Source organism: Eptatretus burgeri, chromosome 8 (genome assembly GCF_056783735.1).
Source record: "Eptatretus burgeri isolate ZD-2024b chromosome 8, Ebu_testis_v1, whole genome shotgun sequence".
NCBI lineage: Eukaryota > Metazoa > Chordata > Myxini > Myxiniformes > Myxinidae > Eptatretus > Eptatretus burgeri.
The window spans coordinates 54,611,853-54,638,469 of NC_140968.1; the positions used below are offsets into that span (position 1 = coordinate 54,611,853).

The following is a 26,617-nucleotide window of genomic DNA, read 5'->3' on the forward strand; positions in this document are numbered from 1 at the left end:
TGCCGATCACGAGCATCTGCCAGATCTATGTCTATATTTTCGAATGTGTCGTGATGTGCTCTACTGGGAATCAAAGCAAATCTGGTAAAAAAAAAAAAACCGAAGTTTTAAATAAAGGTGAAACATTTGCGCATGTTCCGAACTGATGTACATGACACGTGCACAGATGAGCAGGCAATATGGTGCATTTTCTGCAATATTTATTTCATAGGCGATTTAATTTTGCGATGTCTCCTGGGTTGTTCTGTATTAAGCAACTCTTTTGTGAACGAGGTCATTAACTTTCATCAACTCATTTCATTTAATTAACTTTAAAAGTTAACTTTAAAAGGGCTTTAAAGTTAAAGGTATCCTTTATGCAATGCAGTCAGCCTGGCCAACCAGTCCTAATCAACCCTTTAATTGGAGTGCTTGCATGAGGGCTTAAAAGGTCCCATGATACTCAAAACTTTCTGGTTATTTATATATTAACTTGACCTTCCTAGTGAAGAAATCACCCATGTTTCTTTTTTTTAATCAAAAATGGGATTATTAGACCAATATTTCGAACATTTCTGGTGCTTTTCACAACTTGCTATGCCCCGCCCCTCAAAAAAGTTGACTTCAGCGAACCGCAGCGTTGACGTCATCTGCAGAAAGCGACTCGCACAGAGTGGATTGACTCGAGATGTCGCGCGCCGTATAAAGTACGTACAAATGCATTGTGCACATGTGTATGCTATCTCACTGATCGTCTTAATTCCTGTGATTGTTTCGCGGAAAAGAAATTCTGCTTCTGAGCCGTGTATGCACAACAATCACGAGGCAATTATTTATCCCTTTACTACCTTGTCGTAGTCGTGTACAAATCAAATACATGTATGCACAATAAAGGGCTATACCATGTCCACATAATATTAAATGTGACTGTTGAACCTTTCCATTAAAAAAGAAACTTACAGGGACATACAAGTAAAATACCAAAGATTAATATTGCATCATTTCAAGACACAAGGAGATAATTTTAAAATCAAACAATGTGAAGAACCTGCACCCACATTTTGCAGCTTATTGAATTGTTCGTTGAAACCAGCCTGCTGGGAAAGGTACGATTCCACATACATGCAAGCCAGGTATGGCTGCACTCGATATACATGGGTTTATTCTAAAGTGAAGGTACTGCTTCCATTGGCTTGCTATTCATTAACATTTCGCCAAAATGCTGTAATAAATGAACAGGGAAAAATATGTTGGCACAACTATGAAAGACAAATTTATCTGTCCGATTACACGGCCTCATATCCTCGGGACTCTTACGCATTGACTTATACATTGTGTGCATGCTAATACAAGTTACTTGTCAACTCTAGAGTCCAGACTAGTCCGATAAATCCGTCGTCTGTCTGACTAGTCCGATAAATCTGACGTGCTGTAGCTTTCTTTTATTATTCTCTTTTCTTCATTGTTTTCTACTGGTGCTACATGATGACAGTAGGAATAAAATAAATAAAAATGCAACAGAACGTCAGATTTATCGGACTACTCTAGACAATTGTGTCACAAGGTGTGTTCTGCACACAAGTTTTCATCGTATCCGGACAGCGAGATTGCTTCATTTTATGCGCGGAGAGATACGGCCGATGACATACGCTGGCCTTGCTTGTGATTCATTCGCCGCGGAGAAACATATCCGCTGCGCTGGTCACGTCACGTCACTAAAATATTTCTGATATCGAGCAGTATGCAAGTCGAATTTACATGAATTACGAATAGATTGTCTAACCAGTTGTTATTGTCAAGTCTTCCTTCGATGTCCTCCCGATCATCATGAACTCCGGGAATTTCATCGCCAGTTTCCTCTGCTTGTCCTGCTTCGGGATCGAACTGCTGAGGCCGTATTTCATTTCTAGCTGCCTGAACTTCACCTCCCTCGACTACGTTATCCGACAATTCTCCATGTGATTCAGACCAAAATCCTTCATTCCTCTCACACTCACTGTCGTTACCAGACAAATGAAAGTCCATGTCATCCATTATTCAAAACCAAATGTTTGATATTTTTAAAGCAGAAATAAACGAAGCGATTGAGTCGACCAATCGAATGTGGAAACACACAGGAAGCCAATAGAATCACGTAGATCACCCACCCGAGTAATTTACGTGCAGCCTTTGTAATTTATAATTTATGTGTGTTACGCCCCTTTCAGGAGAATTTTTAGGGGCGTTCCCGAAGAGGTTTGTTTTTTAAATTTTACAGAACGAGTATTGTGAAAAAACATTGTCAGATCTGAAATCACGATGGAAAACTCCTATAGGACATATATATATATATATATATATATATATATATATATATATATATATATATATATATATATATATATATATGAAATTTCAGTACTTTTGGGTGTCATGGGACCTTTAAGTCACTTGCCGAGCACCTATTGTCAACAGCCTTACCACATGCTACGTCGTTCTGAGTGAATCGTTCACTCTCTGCAGACACTTTTGCTGCGCCACATCATTCAGAGCAAGTGGTTCATGCTCTGTCACCCTGAGTGAGTGGTTCATGCTCTGTCACCCTGAGTGAGTGGTTCATGCTCCGTCACCCTGACCAAGTGGTTCATGCTCTGTCACCCTGAGTGAGTGGTTCATGCTCCGTCACCCTGAGTGAGTGGTTCATGCTCCATCACCACGAGTGAGTGGTTCATGCTCCGTCACCCTGAGTGAGTGGTTCGTGCTCCGTCACCCTGAGTGAGTGGTTCGTGCTCCATCACCCTGAGGAAGTAGTGGTTCATGCTCAGTCACCCTGAGTGAGTGGTTCATGCTCCGTCACCCTGAGTGAGTGGTTCGTGCTCCATCACCCTGAGTGAGTGGTTCGTGCTCCATCACCCTGAGGGAGTAGTGGTTCGTGCTCCATCACCCTGAGGGAGTAGTGGTTCGTGCTCCGTCACCCTGAGTGAGTGGTTCATGCTCCGTCACCCTGAGTGAGTGGTACGTGTTCCATCACCCTGAGTGAGTGGTTCGTGCTCCATCACCCTGAGGGAGTAGTGGTTCGTGCTCCATCACCCTGAGGGAGTAGTGGTTCGTGCTCCGTCACCCTGAGTGAGTGGTTCATGCTCCGTCACCCTGAGTGAGTGGTACGTGTTCCATCACCCTGTGTGAGTGGTCCGTGTTCCATCACCCTGAGCGAATTGTTGTGAAATATCACAAGATTTCTGAGTGGTTTGCCACATTAATGTGTTTTTCTAATTTACCAAGACAAATTGTTTCTCCACCCGTCGCATTCAGCTGTTTATAAAGAATAATGTTTGTGAGCATATCCCTGAACCTTCTATATAAATGCAACCTTGTCTTCCGGTGAAAGCTACTCAAGGTTTCTGGGTCGTATACAGTAAGGACTGTCGTTAGTAATCACACTGACTCCAACCTGCCAATTCCCCAAAAATTGCCGATATCGGCCAAGCACGTGTGTGTGTGTGTGTGTGTGTGTGTGTGTGTGTGTGTGTGTGTGTGTGTGTGTGTGTGTGTGTGTGTGTGTGTGTGTGTGTGTGTGTGTGTGTGTGTGTGTGTGTGTGTGTGTGTGTTGTTGTTCACAAAGCAAAACATCCTTTCTGCTAACTCCCCTACCACTATATATATATCTCTCGCTCTCTCGCTCTCTCTCGCTCTCTCTCGCTCTCTCTCGCTCTCTCTCTCTTTCTTGCTCTCTCTCGCACTGTATCGCTCTCTCTCTCTCTCTCTCTCTCTTTATCTCTCGCTCTCTCTCGCTCTCTCTCTCTCTCTCTCTCTCTCTCTCTCTCTCTCTCTCTCTCTCTCTCTCTCTCTCTCTCTCTCTCGACATGTATGGACAGTGGTTATCTCCGGACGCGTCCGGGCGGTATTTATTCCTGGACGGGAGTTTGTCTCGGACCGTATTTATAGTATGATCGGTAGAAAATGGATTTCAGACGTTATTTTGTTTCCATCTTCACTGTTATTCTCTGCAGAATCATTTTGATGAGACGGTATGAATTTTAATTAACACTCCACCACACATCTGCCTTCCCTTCCTCCACCCCTTCTCGCTCCCCCTCCCTCCTCTTCACTCTCTCTGCTCTCTCCGCCCCCCCCCCACCTCTCTCTCCCTCTTACCCCCTCTTTTTCTCCCTTCCCCCTTTCGTATTATCATCAGTGAAGCGACGGGTGGTGTTTGCTTGTCTAAAATACAATGTGATAAAGACATTTTATCAGTCACAGAAACAAACACCAAAATTAAATTTCATTCCCCATATAAAATGAAAAGCCAAGTTTGGTCACCCTACAATTAGTCGGTATTTACACAATAAAGTTTGAAAGCGTGAAAAATTGTTTCATTCCCATGAATGGTGCAAGTTGATTGATGTTCATTCACGAAAGAGTAACACATCTTACACCAGTTGTATCAATAAAGGGGATTTTTTTTTTTCAAACCTTTAAAAGCAATTCTGTCATGTCAACCAGTTGCGGCTGAGTACCACATCACACCAACACCTTCGAGAGTGAAAAACTTTCTTCATTAATACACAGAGCTATTATTGAGACAGATCCATAAACGATGGATTTCCTTTTCCATGACCAGAGACAGATCCTGCCAAATAACCACCAGACTTTCAGTCCAAGAACAATTCACCCTATCTGGTAACATCTCCATCTTTTAATTATTGTGTTTTCTTTGGAAGCATTTTTAATGAAACTCTAATCATGTGCATTCGTGTTCATAAAATTTTTATCTCTTCTGCTACTGTTTAAATTTTCATACCTTGAACGAGAAAAGAGAATTTGACGATATGCCTCTACCCACATTAAATGTCAAACAGTCTGTTACGTTTGATCTCAAGTAAAAGTCACATGAAAAACTAGAAGGGCACTCGGTAGAGCGCATATCTCCGCTACGTAATGCCTGATCCATGAGAACGTATCGGGCCCAATACATTTTTGAAATACCATGCTATATGTCGTTTTTGGCCCAATCTCTCAATGGTGAAGAATCACTTAAAAAATTAAATAATTATCGTATCCAGATCCAGATTCAGATCTTCACCAAAATTTCATCATTTCGTCCTTGCCACACACCCAACCTGTCCACCAAGTTTCGTCGTAATCCGCCCACAACTTTTTGAGACATCTTGCACACAAACAGATGTGAAAACACAACTTCCCCACCTTCGGTGGTGGAGGTAATAAGGTTGGAAGGTCCAAATAGATTTGAACCAACAACGTTGATGAGTGGAACAAGTTTAGAAACTCCATCAGTCCAAGGAAACAGAAACTCCATTGAAGAGAGGCAGCTCACCTGAACATTTCCACATGTTTGGAGAGCTGTGAATAGAAGCATGAAGGAGAGGCCGAGCACAAATACATTGACCAATTTCTTCCGATTATCCTCCATGGTGGGCTGTGCACTCTTATCGGTCTCCGATGAACCTGCAAGATAAAAATGATTCATATCACCAGGGGTAGATATGCCAACAGAATCTTCGAGTCCGGTCGATTGTTTTATTAGTCACTTTGCCTAATACATCGCAGTTTAGGCATCCTAAGGTAAGCCAAGAAGAAAGCCAAGCTTGCATTTAATTAAAAGTTCAGTATGCCGAGCAGACCGTTTCATTCGAGACGTGTAAAGGTAGAATGGAGGTAGTTGGGGAATCGGAAATAACATCATTACATTACTGCCATGTTGGACATTCCACATCACCTGAAAACATTCTCAGGGCATGCAACAGGTAAGTTCAAAATGGGTCCTCAGAAAGCTGACTGTACACTCATTGCCCCGCACATGCGAGGTTAAAGGGGAACCCAAACACTCAGATTACCTTGACGCTGATCTATGCCTTGATACCCCAAAAAATAGATATGATGCGTCTTTTTCCAATTTCTTATTTATTAAGCAAGTAATTATGTGATTAAAAGTTTAAATCTTCTTCTTCTTCACGCTTACCTGTGATGTTGTCACACCTGGGAGTCAACTGCCATGTCCGTACTGTGAACTCAAATGACAATTTTCGATGTACCACAAGTATGCCGTGTCCCACCGTCGTGTCTGTGCCGTGTCGTGTCCCACCGTCGTGTCCGTGCCGTGTCGTGCCCCACCATTGTGTCCGTGTGGCATTTCTGCTGGAGAAGTACAATCGATTTATCAATTGATGCAAAAGCCCTTATAAACCACCAATTGAAAGGAAAAAGAAAATCTATCAATCTGTAGTGAACATGTGACCGGTGTTTTCATCTTCACTAACACCTCCATTGTCGCCATATTCGTCTGAATCGCTCGCGCAAGGCTCAAAATGATACGGCTCCACAATTCCCCCAAAAGCGTTTCCATCACTAATCTTGTTTCCAAACGTTTCTTCAAACTCCCACTGATCGGTTTCAACATAATGAGAACTTTCAGAGTTGCTAATGCCGGTGGAATCAATATCAGAGTCTGAGCTCCAAATACACTGTTTCTCAAGGTAAAGCCGCCACTTGGATCAAGGTGGGTTCTGAGTGTGACGCCACTGGTGAAATCGAAAATCGACACTCCAGGGATTTTTTTCGGTACTTTGTGATTGACAAAAAAAAAATTCAAACATTTTTTCCTTCCAATTAGACCATGATTAATGATTTTTCAATGGTTTCCAGAAAAATTATTTGCGTTTTTGTTCCCATTTGAACAATTGGTTCACTTTGTCTGTGTCTACAAATGTCAGTTTATGATCAAGGAACGACTTAATTTCAATTGAATGTTATATTTTGAAAACGAATCAGAACATTATTCAGAAAACCAAACTGTGGTTTAGAATAATTTTTACATCCTCGTGGAGGATCTCTAAGTCTTACTCGCGTTGTTGTTCTTCATCTGCTTCTTGTGGACTTTTTTTGTGTCAAAGCCTACAGTTTTCATCGAAACTTCCTGAAACTTGGCATATACATGTACAAATACCCTGCGCAGACACTAACCATCTCCGATTTTGAAAATTCCTCCTATTTCCTCGTTGACCGGTGATACCTCAATTATCATTGGAGTTAGCTTATTGGGCACAGCTACAGTATCTGCTTATCTCGCCACAAGCCGGTCTCTGAACCTCAGAGAGTGCTGCAATACTGATGTTCAAACGCTTGAGCTCAGATGATGAGAGGCATGTGATCAGAGTGGATTTTCAGATTTCCTTAGATTTGTGGGTTTTGCAGAATGAAGTGTTTTCTGGTGGCCAGAGTGCAAATCCTGCCACCAACCTCCTAAAAAAAAGTAATGCAAATGCAGGAGGACGTCCGCAGACACAGTTTGGCACTAGAAATTGATGGTCGCTGGCTCACAAGGAGCTCCTCCACCCTTTTTTTAATCCTGCTGGGTGTCCATGTCCATACACCCTCCTCACCAGAAAACCTGGTGGGGGAATGGGTTTAGTCACCTATCAGTGGGATTCAAAATGTAAAATGTTCAGCCTGGCAGAGGTATGCACTGTACCGAGTACTGTTCCAGTTACCTCCGCACCAAAGGTGGCCCGAGGTTATGTTTTCACCCACCCAAGGCATATTGCATGCTTTTGACATGGTCTGGCACTCTGCCCTGCTCAGCAAACTCTCTTCCTATGGTATCCAAGGCAATCTCCACTCATGGCTCGCAGACTTCCTCTCCTGTCGCAGCCAACGTGTGGCCCTAAATGGAGTTCTTTCATCCCCTCTTCCTGTCCAGGCTGGAGTTCCTCGAGGCAGTGTTCTGGTTCCTGTTCTTTTTCTGGTTTTCATCAATGATCTCTCCGACCCTCTGGAAAATTCTCTTTATCTATTTTCTGATGACTCCACCCTCTGCCGTACCATCTGTCATCCCCCAGATCAGCAAGCTGCAGCTTCTTCACTCATTGCAGATCTGGGTAAAAATCACAAACTGGTCCAACACGTGGAACATGTCTTTCAATCCTAACAAATCTCACACTCTCACTATGTCTCTCCAAAAGGACTGTTCAGAACGCCCCTCCCCCCCCACCATCGACTTTCTCAACAATCCTCTGGAAGAAGTCCTTTCATTCAAGCTTCTGGGTTTCACTATCTGGCATGATCTTTCCTGGGAAAGCCACATTTCCAACCTGGCCTCCAAAGTCTGTTGCCGACTGGGAATCCTCCGTCGTGCAGTCCTTCCTTGGCCCACCTGAGCTCCTGACCACTTACAAAGCTTTCATCCACAGCCTAATGGAGTACTGCTCTCCCCTCTGGGCCAGTGCTCCTGCTTTCCACCTTTCTCGGCTTCATGCGGTGGAAACAAAGGCATTTCGGATCATTGGAATCTCCCGCGATGAGGCTGAGTCTTTGGGCCTCTCACTCTCTCACCACAGGCAGGTCGGTGGTCTTTCTCTCTTCTACCATCTCCTCTCCAGTCTCGTCCCCCACCCTGCTCTGGCTGAGATATGTCCCCAACATATTTCACCAGGGTACGAAAGGTCCGCCAGCAACCCCCTTCTGGTAAAAATACCAAAATCACGAATCACTGCTCACCTTCACTCTTTCATTCCTCTTTTTTCTGCCTTCAGAATAAACTCCCTCACTATGTTCAATCCCATTCTTCCCTCCAGGCCTTCAAAACAGCTGTTCACCACCACCTCTTATCATCCCCCATCCAAATCCTCGATCTTTTCTTCCCCCGTTAATCCACCCCAAACCCACCTCCTTCAAATTCCCTCCTTTCCCAACTGAAAGACCCTGTAATGTCCATCTTGTATTCCCCATGTTCCCCACCCCATCCCTCTCCCTTCCACAGATCTCCGAATGTCTCTGTTCTCCACTGTTTTGTCCTTCCCTCTCCCGCCCCTCTTGTCTCATGCCCCCCTTGCTGTGCGTTGTGTGTTAGCTCTCACACAAGCCTCGACAAGGTATACAAATAAATATCTGTCTATATACATCTGTCTGTGAACAGGATATCTCAACAAGTTGTGGACCGATTCGGATGGGATTTGGTGGAGAGGTTGGGTGTGTGATAAGGACGAGTGGATTAGATTTTGGTGAAGATCCGGATCCAGATCTGGTCCATCAGTGGGATACAAAACGTAACCTATTCAGCCTGGCGGAGGTATGCGCTCTACTGTGTGCCGTTCTGGTTTATTATGTACCCACAAGCTAAATTGATAAATATGAATTACAAAAAGAAAAGGTGCATGGGAGAATGTTCAGATCATTTCACTCCAAAGCACTAACTGAAAAGACCTGATTTTGGGATCCAACTCAAAGAGAATGCTCTGCTCGTGATACCCAAATCTACCACTCCATTGAAAGCAATGATGTCCACAGACTTTCTCAAACTGAATTTATATGTTTTGCACATCAGCAACATCTGTAAATCCATTTTCTTCCAACTGCACTGACCTCGTCTACAGCTGAAGTTGTGTCACTCAGAAATCCAAATATGGGTCCACAAACTTTATGAGTGGCATCTCAGTCTCTCAGAATGGAATGTCAGTCGACCGAACCTTCAGCTCACGCTCTCATTATGCGATAATTGGATGAGTGTGACTCACTGTTAGCTGGATAACCTGCTTCTCCTCTCAAGCTCTCCAAACTTAAACTTCCAGAGTTATAGTTGGAGGTCATAATTTGGTGACGATCACTCCAATTCTCCAAAAAGTTGGAGAATTCCAATTTAGCAAGTTCATTTGGCATTTAGCAATTTAACAAAAGATCACTCCAATTTAGCAAGTTCAGCCCCCAGAACCTTCTTCATATCTGCAGTCTCTTTATTCACCCCTTCAAATTGGGCATCCATTGCAACGCTCAATAATTTACCCTTGACCAGTAAACTGTTCCACCAGTATTTACATGGATATACAAATCTGACTTGATCCACACTTGGAAGCTTTCCACTCATAGAGCATCATTTCGTGGGTCACCTGAGCCAGGTGAGGTCTCGATGGAATGACTCGAGCAAAAGTACTCAACCAAAGCAGGGAAATCTGCCAAATTACATACACAAATGCTCACTGTTGTGATTCCCATTTAATTAATTTCATTCATATGTCCACATGGTAAGTGGGATGGTTGGCTGGCTAAATGTCAAAGATAAAGGACTAGGCACACTCTGTATATCCCAAATTTTCCTCATGGAGCAGCAGCGCGAAGACACAGGCACAGCAAGCACTTGTCAGAACAAACCAAGTTAGCCACTCGAACGTCTGTACACGGAACCGAGAAACTCACTCGAGGGATGGGAAACGTCAGGCCGACAATGCCTGACACTCAGGGTAACCGAGGCCTCATCAGGGCTCGTCCCGTCGCCTTCCATGATGTATCGGGTTGGAGCAGCTAAAATGAGAAACCCTATTTATGATAACATCAGGAACAGAGAACAAGCGGGTTGGCACATCACTCCTCGGGTGGAGGGACGTTCGAGTTACTCGGAGAATTTCATTCTGCTTTGATGATGACAATCGTGTGTGTGTGTGTGTGTGTGTGTGTGTGTGTGTGTGTGTGTGTGTGTGTGTGTGTGTGTGTGTGTGTGTGTGCCTCCTTCACAACAAAACCATAAAACCTAGCAGCCTGAAACTTTGCATGCATACGAAGAAAACTCCAATGAAGTGCAAGAGTGAAAATTGGGTGTTGGGGTTAATTACAACACCCTTTTTGAAGATAATTAACTGGCTTATTTAATTATATCCTTCATGAGGCGATCCTCGGCCACCTCACTCTCTGGGTTCTTCAGACGTTTCCTGGCTAACCTCGCTGGGGTCTGAAGCTGCCATGTTTTTTTTTAACTACTCAATCTAACCTAACATTGACTTGGAACAGGCCGCAACTTGTAACAAGCTGTTCATCATAGCAACGAATCACTGGGTACTTTGCATTGCTTATAAACGCCCGGAGACATCAGCGTTCGTTGTTTTATTTCATTTCCGCACATGCGATCACCACGAGTATCTCTTAAACTAAGAATAATTTCCAAATTTAAGCTCCAGAATCGAACTTACAAGCAGTTCCGACTCCTAGAAAAGTGTTCATTGGTGCAATTCGGACATATGTGACATTTTGGGCGTCTCCGGGAGATGTATGTTAAATATGACGGTTCGGTGATTGCCAATTGCGTGCAAAGGGAGCCGGTTCCTATCGACCGTTGAGTTGGAGTGCTTTCTTGAATGATTAAGCCGCTTGGCGAGCGCTCTCCAAGCTGCTCGGTTGTTCGTTTTGGGAAAAAGTTCACGTGCTTTCAATCTCACGTCGATTTGACGGAAGTTTCCGCCTTCGTTGGGTCCCGCGGTGCCGTGCGGTGTGTGTCTCGGGATGTGTCTCATCCACTGAAAATGTGTAATTTATTTTTTACAGGACTTTGCTTTGTTTAACCTATTTGTGTGATCTCCTATTGTTATCCACCTCTCACTTCGACATCGATACAGGTCCATCAGACAAGGTGTTCGCCATGTTTGTTCTCGCTGTGAAGGCATAGAATATAGATCGACATTTTGTGTTCTGTGACTTGGTACATTTTAATTGAATTTCGCTAATTACCCACTTTAAATCCTCTTTCAAAGAACGCTGTTTCAAGGTAAATTTTTGTGCATCTCATATTTATTTACTTGATGTGTGTGTATGTATACAAACTGTATTACTCCACTGGCACTTGGCACTGGTGTGTGTGTGTGTGTGTGTGTTATTGGTTGTTATCTCCATATAGGGGTTTCAGAAAATGGAATGGAGACCTCCCAGGTCTCACAGTATCCACCTCCGTACGAGTGTGTATGTCTACATATACTGGATTACTCCAATGGCACTTGGCACCGGTGTGTGTGTTATTGGTCGTTGCTTGATATCTCCATGTATAGGTTTCAGAAAGTGGAACAGAGCACTCCCAGGTCTCAAAGTGTCCACCTCCGCATTTGTGTGTGTGTGTGTGTGTACACGCAAGTTGCTGTTGCCTGTCTCCACATGTGGGTGGGTTTCAGGAGCTGAAACATAGACCTACCATGTCTCAAAGTATCCACTTCTGTGTGTGTGTGTGTGTTGTTGCTTGATATTGTAACGGATCTGGAAACCATTTAAGGTCCAGTCACACCTAGACGTTTTAGCCAGCTTATGCCGATTTTTGGAAAATTTGTGTAAAACGCTGGTACACGTCGAATACGTTATGGGTAAGTTTTGATAACATTGAGAGCACGCTGAAAAACACTGCCATTCGTCGTTGTACGCTGGCTTTAAACGTTGTACTTTGCGGTTGTCCTCAAATTTTCCATGCTTGAAATTTTAAGACTTATGCCAGCGTATGACTTCTAACACGTTCCGCATAACGCTGGCCATAAGTTGTAGGCACGTCACGCGATCGTTGACACACGTTACTTATAAGTAACTCATAAGTCAAAACACGTCGAGGTAATGTTTAGCGTACCCGAAACTTATTTTTAACCTATGAGTTACGTGTTGTACTCACGTTACGCGATCGGTGACACACATCGACACACGTTACTTGTAAGGTGCTCATAAGTCGAAACACATCAAGGTAATGGTTAGCGTCAGTGCTCCAGACTCCCTGGTTTTCTTTTTTTTTTCCAGACTCCCCCCCCCCCCCCCCACATTGTGGTCGTTCTCGCCACCGGAGCTGTTCATATATCTTCATATACGAGTTTCAGAATGTGGAATGGAGTCCTCCCAGGGTGGGCTTAAAGGTGCAGAAACCATCTCAAATAATCTGAGATGCGAGCATTTATTTATCAAATGACTTTCAGGGTTACCCCCAAGTACCTACATATTTGGGAAAGGGTGAGGGCATTGTGGGGGTGAGCAACTTAATCCTGTGTCAAACATTAAATGTGTATTGATGGAAGAGAGAAGGGGTATTTCCTTCTATCCTCCAAATTGTTATGTCATTGAAGCATTTGTCAAGTTTTGCATTATCTCAGTGGAAACAGGCACTTTGAGGATCTTCTTCAAACTTTCAACACCAGATATAGCCAGCCCAACATTTGTAACAAAATGACAAATGTCCAACAACAACCATGTAAAAAAATCATCAATGCTGGTGACAAGAAAATTCAGGAATTGTCTTGTTAGGAATCAATCAAATACAAGTTCTGAGTTGTTATTTACATGCGACAAGTTTGAAATCCGCCTCCACTTACTGTTGTGCTGAACACACTAACTCGGTAAAAGCAAACAATAATGGAAATGCAGGAAAATAGGGTCCACCAATAAGGTCTACCTGTTATATCCAAGTAGAAAGAGAAAAAAGTTAATTGTTTTAATAACTCATGAGGGTGGAGAGAGGAAGGCTGTGCTCAACTTAACCTCAGGAGGTGGTGCACAGCATGGGAAGTCGAGAAAGAAAGATAAGAAATGAAGATTTTTTTTTTATACTCCACCTCAGTATGCATGCCAAGATAACTGAAGAAAGCAAGCAGAAATTGTGAAATCTGCTACCTCCTCCTCCTCCTTCATATGCAGCACAAGGCCAAGGGGAACATCATTGGTTGAAGGCATGGCTGTGCCACTGCTGCAGTGTCCCTATTACGAGTAAGCTGATATTCATTTCACCGACCTCGGAAGAATGACAGGCTGAATCAACCCCACCTGGTGTTAATTCAACGGTGGAAAAAAGGGGCTCAAACTCAATAGCCTAAGATCCCAAGCCAGCCACCCGAACTGCTAGGCCAACACCAAGCTTTGTGTGAAAGTGTGAAATCTGCCCATGGTAAATGACAGGACAAGAGTAAACTGCCATGAGTATCCCATCCCACACTTGGACCCATTCAGATTGCCAACACTTGGAGCACAGCAGAGACAAAGACCACAGCCAGGATATCCATGACCCTAGTGAGGGACAAAAAAGGCTAAACATGGAACAGAGAAGGCTGCACAAAAAAAATTAAAAAGGTAAAATAGTTGGCTCCATTGATAATCATGGCAAGGTGAAATTTTGTAAAGATACATTATTCGTTAAAATCATCGCTGCTATTACAACAATGGTTCAGGATTGCATGGTTCCCCAGGTGACTTGAAGTTGAGACATTCTCAGAAAAACGATATTTACATTTTCAAGTACGTATAACTGACACTTTTGAGCATCAGAATTGCGAGTTGTACGAGCTTGACGTTGGAGCAAATGTCTCGGCAATGATGAAGGACAATGAGCCAATAACTGCAGACAGGATGAGAATCAGGAGCTGCCATTGAAGAAGCAGATAGTTGCTGTAGTAAAACGCAATTGCTGCTGTGATTGACTGCAGCCATGAACCAAGGTAATGGGGTAGGTTCGGGTGTGGGGACAAAAAAAAAAAAGAGTGACACGTTATTCATTTGATAATTTTAAGACAATGGTAAGACAAAAAAAAAAATGTTGCAGAAATTACTGTAAATAAACAATCTCAGCTTAACAAGACAACATTTCACAATGCAAAGCCTTGATGGAGTACATAAATTACCGTCGATCTGAGAACCACTACAGATTCAATCACTCACAGCACCATTAGAATCGCGTTCTGTGTTCCTTCGGGAACGTGAAAGGCCAATAAGTCACCAAATTAATTTCCACATGTATTTATGTGTGTGTATATATATGTATATATATATATATATATATATATATATATATATATATATATATATATATATATATATATATATATATACACACACATATACACACACACCCCGGTGTGTACCCCGGTCAGAATAGGTACACCGTATCCCTGCGTGTCGTAAAAGGCGACTCAAAGGGTTGGCGTCAGGAAGGGCATCCGGCCATAAAAACATCGCCTCAAAAGGAAACCATTATGAGTACAACTGATGGGCAGGGTACAGCCCGAAGTACCCCGTGGGGGTCCTCACCCCCTCTCGTTAAAACTCAAGGTGGGGAACCCGATCGAAGCAAGGGAGGAAATTTTTCCATTTATGATGACCAATCGTCTGATGCCCCACGTGGAGATCGGTTTCTGAGGTTTGGTACATGGAATGTAGGGACAATGACAGGGAGATCTGGAGAAGTGGTTGAAACATTGGTCAGAAGAAGAGTGGACATATGTTGTGTGCAGGAGACACGGTGGAAGGGAAGTGGTGTGAGAATGGTGAAGGGAAGGCAGGGGCAGAAGTACAAGTTTATGTGGCAAGGGTGCCCGGAAGGCGTGCATGGTGTTGGTGTAATGTTTTCTGAGGAGTTTGTAGACAGTGTAGTGAGTGTGACTCAAGTGAGTGAAAGGTTGATGATGGTGAGAATCGTGATCGGAAATCTCTTGGTGAACGTCATCTCGGGATATGCCCCGCAGGTCGGTCGAAGCAATGAAGAGAAGAACATGTTCTGGTGTGCGATGGAGAAGTTGATGGAAAATGTTAAAGATGAGGAAGTTGTTGTGGTTGGAGGAGACTTGAATGGACATGTGGGAAGGAGTCCAGACGGTTTTGAGGGAGTCCATGGGGGTTATGGATATGGTGTGAGAAATGGAGAAGGTGAAAGGATCTTGGAGTTTGCTGATGGAGCTGATTTGTTGCTGTGTAATACTCACTTCCAGAAAGCGAATAATAAGCTTATTACATACACGTCAGGTGGGTTGACGACAACCATTGACTACCTGATGGTGCGTCAGCGGGATAGGGGAAACCTCCGGGACACAAAGGTGATCCCAGGGGAGGAGACTGTTTCGCAGCACCACCTGGTTGTCTGCGATATAAGGGTGAAAGGTGCGCGGAGAATTCGGCGGGTGAAGTACCAACCGAGGATGAAGGTGTGGAGGTTGAAAGAGGCGGCAGTGAAGGAAGCATTAAGAGAGAGGCTGAGTATGGTTGAAGATGATGTGGTTGAACTTGAAAGTGGTTGGATGTCAATGAAAGATAGTCTATTGGGAGCCGTTGGTGAGGTATGTGGATGGACAAAAGGACCACCGAGGCACTCGGAAACATGGTGGTGGGATGATGAAGTTGGAAAGATGATTGAAGAGAAGAGGAAGAAGTTCAAGGAATGGCAAAAGGCAAAGGATGCGGTGGAAGAAGAGGCTGCACATGAAAGTTATAAGGAAGCCAAGAAGACTGCAAAGAAAGAGGTTGCAAAGGCGCAGGAGGCCCATAGGAAAATGTTTGGAGAACGCTTGGATTCGGAGGAGGGTAAGAGAGCGGTATTCAGGATTGCAAAGCAGATAGCGAGAGAGAGATTTGATGTGACGGGGGTGAGTTGCTTGAAGGATGAAGTGGGACAAATTGTTGTGGATTCAGATGGAATTAAAGGAAGATGGAAGAGATATATGGAAAGGCTGTTGAATGTAGAAAATGAATGGGATAGAAACATCGAGAGTAACCCAGTTTTAGGACCAGCAGAGAAGATAACTGAGAAGGAAGTTGAGGAAGCTATAAGAGCAATGAAGAGTAGAAAAGCAGGAGGGCCGACGGGAGTTGTGGGAGATATGTTGAAGGCAGCGGGAAGTTGGGGTGTGAAGAGAATGACAGAGATCTGTAATCTGGTGGTGAAAGAAGGCCGCATTCCAGTGGATTGGGAACTGAGTACCCTCGTCCCTCTGTACAAGGGGAAACGTGACCCTCTGGACTGTGGCTCCTATAGAGCAATAAAGTTATTGGATCATGGAATGAAGGATTGGAAAGGGTGTTGGAGAAGAGGATAAGGAAGAAGGTAAAGATTGACGAAATGCAGTTTGGATTTATGCCAGGAAGTGGAACGACAGATGCAATTTTTATTGCAAGGCAGTTGCAGGAGAAGTACATGGAGAAGAGGAAGAAGTTGTTTTTTGGGTTTGTTGATCTGGAGAAAGCATTTGATAGGGTCCCACGTGAAGTTATGACATGGGCATTGAGGAAGTTAGGAGTGAAGGAATGGTTGATCAGAGTAGTGATGGCAATGTACGAGAGAGCACGCACAGCTGTAAGGACGAAGGATGGGAACAGTGGTGAGTTTGAGGTGAGGGTAGGAGTGCACCAGGGGTCGGTACTAAGTCCACTTCTATTTGTAGTTGTGATGGAGGTGCTGGCTCGGAGGGTAAAGGAGGGTTTACCGTGGGAGCTGCTGTATGCAGATGATCTGGTGTTGATTGCAGAGAGTATGGATGGACTGAAGGAGAAGATGAACAAGTGGAAGGAATGTATGGAGGCAAAAGGTTTGAAGGTAAATATCGGAAAGACGAAGGTGATGGCAAGTGTTAAAGCATGTGGTGAGGTGGAAAGGACTGGGAAGTGGCCGTGTGCTGTGTGCAGGAAGGGTGTCGGAGTGAACTCCATTCAGTGTACAATGTGTGCTGAATGGGTTCATCGAAAATGTAGTGGGGTGAGAGGGTCATTAACCAGTGTGGCAGCGACATTCAAGTGTAAGGTGTGCATCGAGGGAGCAGCAGATGAAGGAATTGTTGAGTTGGATCTTGGAGATGGTGTGAAGCTGGAAGGGGTGAAAACATTTTGCTATCTCGAAGACATGCTGAATGGAGAAGGTGGATCAGACTCTTCGACGGTTGCTAGAGTGAGATGTGCATGGAAGAAGTTTCGGGAACTGAGTGGCGTGCTGACAAAGAGGGGAGTGTCGTTGAAGCTGAAGGGAAAGGTGTATGCTTCATGTGTGAGGAGTACGATGATTTATGGGAGTGAGACATGGGTACTGAACATGGAGCAGCAACAAAGGCTGGAAAGGGTGGAAATGCGAATGGTTCGGTGGATGTGTGGAGTATCGTTGAGAGAGAGGAAGACAAATGATGACTTGCGGAAGATGATGGGAATAGAGTCTGTGATGGAGGTTGTGAAGAGAAACAGGTTGAGATGGTTGGGTCATGTGTTGAGGAAGGATGAAAGTGAGTGGGTGAGAGGAGTGTTGGAAATGAGTGTAGTCGGAAGTAGAGGATGGGGAAGACCGAGAAAAACTTGGCTAAATGTGGTGGAAGAGGAAATGTGGGCAAGGGGATTAAGAAGGGGAGATGCAGAAAACAGGGTAAAGTGGAGAAGATTGTCATGGGGCCCGCAAGGCTAACCCCCGCTTTAGCGGGGAAAATGGCCTTTAAATGCGTGTGTGTGTGTGTGTGTGTGTGTGTGTGTGTGTGTGTGTGTGTGTGTGTGTGTGTGTGTGTGTGTGTGTGTGTGTGTGTGTGTGTGTGTGTGTGTGTGTGTGTGTGTGTGATATATATATATATTGTTGAGGATTCAGCGGTGGCGGGATTCTCACCCGACTCTTGGCGCCAAACGTTACTGATTCGGCGCCACCCTCACCACCGCCGTCTCCGGGGTTATAACGCCGGCTGGCTCGGCACAGGCCTAGGGTCATGCCTCTTCAATCGGGATACCAACGTACCCCTGGACCTTACCAGTTGGGGAAATAGAACCTGGTTACAGACTGGTTTTGTCAGTGGCTGAGCGTTTTCTGCCAGTCTGTAATCATTTTCGTTTTATATACCAATTGAACGGATCGTTCCTCGACGTGACACTAATTAATCCAAAGTGGCAACTTCATAAGAATCAGCTAGATTTATTGGGGAACACAACACAAGCAAAATATTCATGACAATGTTGTAATTAATCTAGAACCCGTTCTTAACTAGGGAGATATGGGTTTCGAAGGGGTCCCCACCGAAATAAGCTTTAAACGACATGCAGACAAGACATAGACAGCATGCAGACAAGACAGAGTACTTGGTGATGTTTCATGGAAGAGAGGAAAGCGCCAAAAGCACGAATGTCACTCGTAACAAGCCGATGTCCACGGATTCGCGCCCCAAGCTCGAGCACGCCACATGGCAAAATGGCGCTCGCCCTCCTTTGTCGCACCGCCCACGCATGCGGCCTCCGCACGTTCAGACCCTGCGAGGTCGACTGCACCAGACCGTCAGGTCAATGATGGGTTTCAGCTGGTTTCTCACAAGGTCCAGCATACAAGTCCAGGCCTGGCCTGTTCACCAGATAAGGCCAAATCGAGGTGCCGGGCTCCGGCAGGCTCGGTCCATGGAATTCCAAGACGTCGTCGAGCCATGAGGTGAGTAGGGACAGTCAGAGGCTCCATCGTTAGACGCAGGTTGAACCTGTGGATCACCTCCACTCGAAGCCGACTCCAGACTCACAAAGCAGCCAGGTCCTCTCGAAGCAGATTGCCGCCTAAACCTCAGGTTCAGTTTTCTCTCCCTCAGAATCACCAGTCTTTTCTTCTTTCTGCTCGCCTCGAAGCCCACAGCCCAACTCCGTCTTCTCGGTTCTTTCCACCTTTTCTTTTCGGGGCGTGCCCCTTTACGAAGCTGACAAACTCCTCCCCTTAGTTTCACTTCCTTCTCTAGGCCACTGCCTCTCGGCTGACTGGGCGGGGACTCGTCTGGAGAGGGGAAGGAAGAAGAAGAAGCTCTCGGTACACCACCACCGCACGAACAATAAACAGCCTCTTTCAACTCCCGACACACATGTAACGTCCATTTTACCGAACAGCCTGGCTAAACATGCCTTTAATGGGGGATCTGGGCTAATCCTATATTTAGTAGCATACTAAGGGCCATTTCCATAACAATATATATAATATACATATATATATATATATATATATATATATATATATATATATATATATATATATATATATATATAAAATATAATGTAAAATACATCAGTAATGCTTTGTATATCATGAAAGTTAATCTGACTCACCATGACCATCTACCCCCAATGGACTTAAGAGTCCGAAATGGGGGCTTATGGATTGGGTCTCATCCGTCTATCTGTCTGCAGCCATATCTTAGACATGTATGAACCAAATTTTGTTCAAACTTGGCACAAAGACAACACATGATGGTATACATAAGCACATTATTTTGTTTCATGATTTGATCAAAAATGGCTGACTGGTGGCCATTTTAGTTGTAAAAGCCTGATGTTGAACATGTCCACAACCATATCTCGGACATGCATTTACAGATCTTGTTCGAACTTAGAACAGAGATAATGAATGATGGCTTACATAAGCACGTCGTTTGTTTTCGGGATCAGATCCAAGATGGCAGTCTGTCGGCCATTTTTTTTAACTTAACATGTCCTCAACCATTTCTCGGACATGCAAGGTCCAATTTTGGTCAAACTTTGCACAAACATATTACATGATGGTATACACATGCACCTCACTTCATTTTGTGATATGATCAAAGATGGCCGACTGGTAGACGAGCAGCTATTTTAGTTGTAAATAAATACGAGCCAGCCCTTTAACTCCAGACAGAAAAATTACTGAAGCCACATGGGCTATGATAGTTTATCTGTTTTTCTCCTTGGTAACTAGAGAGCTCATAGAACATTATACCCTGTGCAGTGTTCAAGTATAAATTTAAATTTAAAAAATGATGTTAAAGATTGTTAAAAAAAAAATCCAGAAGTTTAGTTCTCTGAAAGCGGTCTTATACACTATCGTTATTTCACATGTCTAAGTACTGCAATACTGGGGGTTCTTGGAAGCGCAATGAAGGCGTTTTGTGTTCTAAAGTTTACAGTATATGAAGTATATACTGTAATTCAATTGAAATAAATGCTGTACAAGTTGAATAAGTTCATTAATTCCGGAATTTATGGCCCTATCAAGCACACTACATTATTTATTCGTGCATGTTATTTATGTCCTCTATAACACACTTAAAACTAACTTTCCCAATAATCCCCCATTGATTGCACCTGTTAAATCCACCTAAATTGGTGTGGATGAAAGGGAGGAGACAGGTTAAAGAAGGATTTTTAAGCCTCAAGATGATTGAGACATGGATTGTGTATGTGTGCCATTCAGAGAGTGAATGGGTAAGACAAAAGATTTAAAGTGCCTTTGAACGGGGTATGGTTATAGGTGCCAGGTGCACCGGTTTGAGTGTGTCAAGAATTGCAAAGCTGCTGGCTTTTTCATACTCAACAGTTTCCAATGTGTATCAAGAATGGTCCACCACCCAAAGGGCATACATCTAACTGCAGGCCAGTGGTCAAAAATGTCTAATTGATGAAAGAGGCCAAATGTGGCTGACACTAGTTGTGCAGAGCAACACACAGGCTACAGTTAGTAAACTGACAGTCCAGTACAACATTGGTGCCGAAAGACCCATAAAATAATGCACAACTCGTCGTACCTTAACAAAAATGCCGTATGGCAGCCAACAACCATACAGAGTTCCACTTCTTTCAGCAAAAACAAGAACCTGCCTGCGGTTACAGTGGGCTAAGGAACGAAAACACTGGATACTGGAGGATTGTTAAAACATTGCCTGTTCTGATGAATCCCGGTTCCTGCTGTTTCACACTGATGGGAGGACTAGAGTATGAAGAAAACCACGAGTACATGCATCCATCATGCCGTGTGTCAACATTGCAGGTTGTTGGTGGTGGTGTGATGGTGTGGGGTGTGTTTCCATGGCACACATTGGGTCCCTTGATAAAAGTGGAGCAACATTTGAATGCCACAGGATATCTGAAAATCATTGCCTATCAGGTGCATCCCTTCATGGCAGCAGTGTATCCATCTGCGAATGCATTTCTTTAGCAGCATAATGCCCCATGTTACAAGGGTAGAATTGTCCAGGAATGGTTCCACAAAGTTTCTTTTGATTCAGCTTTCTGCAGTGGCCTACCCAGTCAACAGATCAAAATCCAATTAAGCATCTGTGGGATGAGATGGAACGAACTATTCGGAGTAGAGATCCACTACCAGCCAACTTGACAAAACTGTGGGAAGCATTGGAGTCAACATGGGCCATCATCCCTGTGGAATGTTTGACACCTTGTAGAGTCCATACCCTGATGAATTGTGGCTGTTCTGAGGGCAAAAGGGGGTGCAACTCAAAATTAAGGTGTTCTGAATGTTTTGTACACCGAGTGTATATACCCCAGAGAGGATAATAACATGACTCGTCCTGCCATTACCGTCGGAAGTGAGTGAACAAGTAATACCAAATTAACAGGAAGCAAAGGTTGGTTTTTGGCAGCTCAACAATCCTATCCCTGCATCATCAGTTGTGACTTACCAGCAAAGTGGTCTGCAAAATTTTATTCCACTTTTTAGAAAATTGCGCGTATTGAAAATATTTATCACGATCACTTTTGGAGTGGGCACAGCTTTGCCAAAATCCCTAATTCTCAAGATAATCAAGGAATGTTAAAAAAAAAAGTCCTTCAATTTCAGATCTGTCATTTCCCTCAACACAATTTAGAAAGAAAAATAATTATGAGAAGTGTCAGAGCATTCCCCCTTTTTATGTTTTAACTTTACACTCAACACAAGGAGTATAAAAAAATGAATGACAAAGTATTGCATACACATGACACAGCCTTACCTGTACAAATTTGAAGATGGCAAAAGCTGGCGCACTGTCTTTCGCATAACGGCTGCCAAGGACACTATACAGCTGTGTGTTGTAACAACTGTCCCCAAAGCCCAATAGAAAACTGCACAGCAAGGCAACTTGAACACTGTGTATGTGAATAGGGAAAGATCAAGTAAACGGAGGCCAAATAACATTTGGAATTATTGGATTGAATACAATGAAGATAACATAGTCCAAACACTACATTCTCAGTCTTAGCTGTGCGCACACCTGGGCTGGATGTAAGACAGTTTGTTAGTGCCACTTCCCCCAGAGATTGGAGCATCAGATGGCAGGTTGAGAAAGGCTAAGAAGAAAGCTACTGCATGCGTCACCAGGCCAAGTATCACAACAGCACCACGATTTGGTCGGGTTCGGACAAGCCTCAGCCGCTGACTAACCACTCCAAAAAGCCCACCTCCTGTCAAGGGGGTGGGGGAAGTAAAAGGCTGACAAGGTGAGGTCTTGGAAAGGAGATCATAAAAGGTAATAGGTGTCAGACAGAGAACACTGAAAAGAAAACAGTTGGGAAGGGTAGATTGCTGTGACCATCAGAAGGTGAGGAAGGTAGAATTTGCTGTGATGTTAAAATGAGAGGGGGAACATGCTATGACCTGAATAAGGTGAGGGAGTGGGAATTGGCTCTAACATAAACAAGGTGGAGAGAGTTCTTGGGTTCATAAATTTCAAGTGGACAATGACAAGAAAATGTTCATAAATGGAAAAAAACAAAGTTTAATCAAAAGCCTAACTGTTAATCGAGGAAGACCATTCTGACCTGTGATTTCTCCAACACCAACAAGCATGCCAGAAAGACCAATAAGGCTCTTTGCATTTTCAAAGTAATTTGTTGCACCAAGACAAGTCCCATACACTCCACTGAAGAAGGTCAATTCCAGCCCTATAGAGTCACAGGGAAGAAATGAATATGAATTCCACAACATAATAAAAACGATGACAATAATATTACGAGCAATAATAATTATCGACACTAATAAAATATCCGGCACATTCTGAAAACAAGAAAAACAGCAATCAGAGATTGCAGACTCTCGCCAGGACTTGTTTTGTGTGGTGTTTGTGTCCTGGTGTGTTTCGTAATTAATGAGACGTAATTAGAACTGCCACTTTATAACTGTTGGCAGTGATGACCGGGTACCAAGACGTCCAGCTTTGATGCAACCCGCTTTGATTGTACACCTGACCCCTGACCCATGACGTTTATTATTCAATTGAATTTAGAATGGGATTAAAATAAGTTCAATTCAAATCAAATGGAAGACCAAACAGGTACAGTCCTGCATTGAAGTAATCAGAAGGAACCCAAAGAAGCAAAAAGCAAAGTTGAAGTCATCAGGAGGAACCTGGATAGGATTCACATTTCAGCTGATAATCCTCTTCCCTCAAACCCACCCAGGCACAGCCAAGTGAGCCTTATTAATAATAATAAAAAATGAACCCAGATCAAAATAATTAAATATCTCTGTCTGCCAGACCATGTGTCCGATCAAGTTCAAATTTAAAAAATGTATTCCCTGTCACTACTAGATCATAATTGTAAACTTTCACATTAAGTGGTTCCATAAAAAACACTTTAATATTTTTCTTCAATCCAATATGGCTGCCAAACCATGTGACATCAATTATTCCTTAACAAACTTGTACTCCCAAGGCTTGAGGAACATTTGTGTGGTTTACCCTTCATCTGTCCATCCATTCTGGAGAAGATTTTTTTACAGGTTTTAGGGTAAATCCAATATGGCTGCCAAACCATGTTACCTTTGACGTCATGTGTGAACCTTTTGTTCCTGTTGGAGAGACGGTCATACATGTAAAGTTTTGCCTCAATTTGTTCAGCCACTTCAGAGGAGATTTTTGAAGGTTTAAAAAACATATATATATATATATATATATATATATATATATATATATATATATATATATATATATATATATATATATATATATATATATATATATATATATATATATATATATATATATATATATATATATATATATATATATATATATATATATATATATATATATATATATATATATATATATATATATATATATCTACCGAAATATCCTGGTGTTGGCGTAGTGGTTAGGGCAGCGGCTTGGGATCCAAAAGGTCCTGAGTTCAAGCCCCGTTGGGCCACTGAATTAATACACCAGGGGGTTGACTCAGCCTGTCATCCTTCCGAGGTCGGCGAAGTGAGTACCAGTGTACTGGGCCGGTGTATACCCCGGTTAAAATAGGTGTACCATATCCCTGTGTCATAAGAGGCGACCAGGGTTGCGTCAGGAAGGGCATCCGGCGTAAAACATGTGCCAAATCACTATGCGGATCATACGGATGATCCGCTGTGGCAACCCCTAACGGGAGCAGCCCAAAGAAGAAGAAGAGAGATATGGCTGCCGAACCACATGACCGATGGCATCAATTTTTTTCTCTGTGGACCATTTTATCCTTAGATGACCCTCAAAATTTTTCATACTGATCAGATGTCACGTTGTACATATGCAATGATGACGTCATTAAAAAATCACACTTATACCCCATGAGGTGTACTTGCCATGTGCCAAGTTTCAATTTTTTTCTTGGTGCGGTTTCAGAGATACAGAGGTCAAAATTTTTTCGGTTTTTCCAACAAAGCTGCCACACCATGTGACCTTTGACGTCTTAATTATCATTAAAACATTCTACATGAGTAGACGCTCCAATGGTGAAAATTTAGTCTCAATCCGAAAAGCGACTGCGGAGAAAAACAAAAGTTCTGTGCGGACAAAGAAACAGACAAGCAAAAAGACTAACGGACCCAAATGCAATTCCCTCTCCTTTGGCAAGGGTAATAAAAGTAATGATACAGGTAAACTTTGCAACAAATCCCTCCAATCTTATCAGGATACCACCACGTTGCACCCCCTGCCCTCCTTTGCTGCCATGCATGCTTCAGCCCCACTCACCCAACAGCTCCTCCAACCCCCCCCCCCAAACACCCAGCGAGGTGGCCCATTCAGCACACACTCTCACTGTAGGGGGGGGCCAACACACTCCTGCCATGTTGGGGGGGAGAGGGTACCCACACACACTCATGCCAGGGGGCTCTACACACACTCCCAATGCTAGCCAGGAGGAGGGGATGGGGTGAATACTCCTGCTGCTAGAGGGAGGGCCTACGCCAACATGAATTTCTAGATATTGCAATTACCACTCCACAAATGTTCGGTAATACCATTATTTTACGATAATGTAGAATTAAAATTTCAGATTCACTTTACACCATCCTTATTATTTCAGCCCATCAATTACATTGACCATTTAATTACTCTGGCTATTAATGAATTGATTTTTTTTTAAATTGACACTGCACCACAAACAAAATAAAATAAACGACAAACAATCGCATTACCTGTATATGCCATGCACGCACTGAGGAAAAACATGTGACGGGTAAAGAAGAGTTTCACAGAGTTTCCTGATGCAGAAAAAGAAGAAGAAATTAAAATCAATCACCACTTCACATCAACACGGGATGGATTTACTTTTATTGATCAGTAAAGATAATTTTTTGTGCATTTTTCTTCATTGGTTTTGTCATTAAATTTATTATTTGTGTGCTTGCTCAAATACAAAAAGAGCTGTCAGATACAAAATGTAACTTACGCAATGCTTGCTTTGCTTGGGCAAGTCCACCCCTACATAGCAAAATAAAAGGGACAAATGAATGTCGTACAATATCAAAAGGAACAACAACAAACCCCAAAGGGGCCATTTACTTGTAAATGTACAAATAAGGAGCATATTTAAAGTGAAACAAGGCAAGTTTGAAAAACAGAATTACTCGATCTGATCTAATCATTCTGTTTCCTGATCCAATAATAATAATTAAAAAAAAAAACATGTTACTTCGCATCCCAAAATTAACAAAAGCAGCATATTCAGATTAATTGAAATTCCCCCTAATTTCTGCAGAAGTCAATAATGTCTTGTCCACGACTGATATAAAAAAGGAGCAATCTAATATACCCAACGTCCAAAAATAATGCATCAAAATAAACAAGCAAATGATATGCGCTTCCGTAAAAGAACATCACCCAATACGTCGTGAATAAAAAAGAATTTATGCGTACATTCGACTTTAATATCCTCCAATATGTATATGGAGATGACCAAGGTGTTTCATAAAGAATGATAATGGCCAGCGATAATGTTTAAATCCGAATACCATCAAAAACTAGAACAGCACTTGGGAGAGCGCACATCTCGGCCAGGCTGAACAATTACGTTTTGTATCCCACTGATAGGCCGGATCTGGATCTGGCCATGAACCCAAATCTAACCAGCTTGTTCTTGTCAACTACCCAACTCATCC

The 26,617-nt window shown here is 43.1% G+C and overlaps 2 protein-coding genes across 9 annotated transcripts in view; both read right to left on the bottom strand.

Moving 5' to 3' along the window:
• Positions 1-12,492, bottom strand: part of LOC147021771 (UNC93-like protein MFSD11) — a 156,289-nt gene extending 143,797 nt beyond the window's left edge. For 4 of the 6 annotated variants that reach the window (XR_015060920.1, XM_085892126.1, XM_085892125.1 and 1 more), the window contains exons 1-2: positions 10,165-12,492; positions 5,294-5,424 (exon numbers count right to left, since the gene is read on the bottom strand). Coding sequence is in view for 5 of the 6 variants with exons in the window: in XM_085892126.1 (XP_085748252.1) it covers positions 5,294-5,424; positions 10,165-10,249 (216 nt within the window). In the remaining variant the exon portion in view is untranslated. Of the gene's footprint in view, positions 1-5,293; positions 5,425-5,938; positions 7,921-10,164 lie in introns of those variants that run through there. The other 2 variants (XM_085892127.1, XM_085892128.1) reach the window with 2 other exon arrangements.
• A 490-nt stretch (positions 12,493-12,982) lies between these two features.
• Positions 12,983-26,617, bottom strand: part of MFSD11 (major facilitator superfamily domain containing 11) — a 65,525-nt gene continuing 51,890 nt past the window's right edge. For 2 of the 3 annotated variants that reach the window (XM_085892131.1, XM_085892129.1), the window contains 6 exons: positions 25,909-25,940; positions 25,655-25,720; positions 23,011-23,133; positions 22,464-22,653; positions 22,203-22,338; positions 12,983-14,168 (listed from right to left, as the gene is read on the bottom strand). In XM_085892131.1, coding sequence (XP_085748257.1) covers positions 14,013-14,168; positions 22,203-22,338; positions 22,464-22,653; positions 23,011-23,133; positions 25,655-25,720; positions 25,909-25,940 — 703 coding nt within the window. In that variant the 3' untranslated portion in view covers positions 12,983-14,012. Of the gene's footprint in view, positions 14,169-18,524; positions 19,226-22,202; positions 22,339-22,463; positions 22,654-23,010; positions 23,134-25,654; positions 25,721-25,908; positions 25,941-26,617 lie in introns of those variants that run through there. The other variant, XM_085892132.1, reaches the window with a different exon arrangement.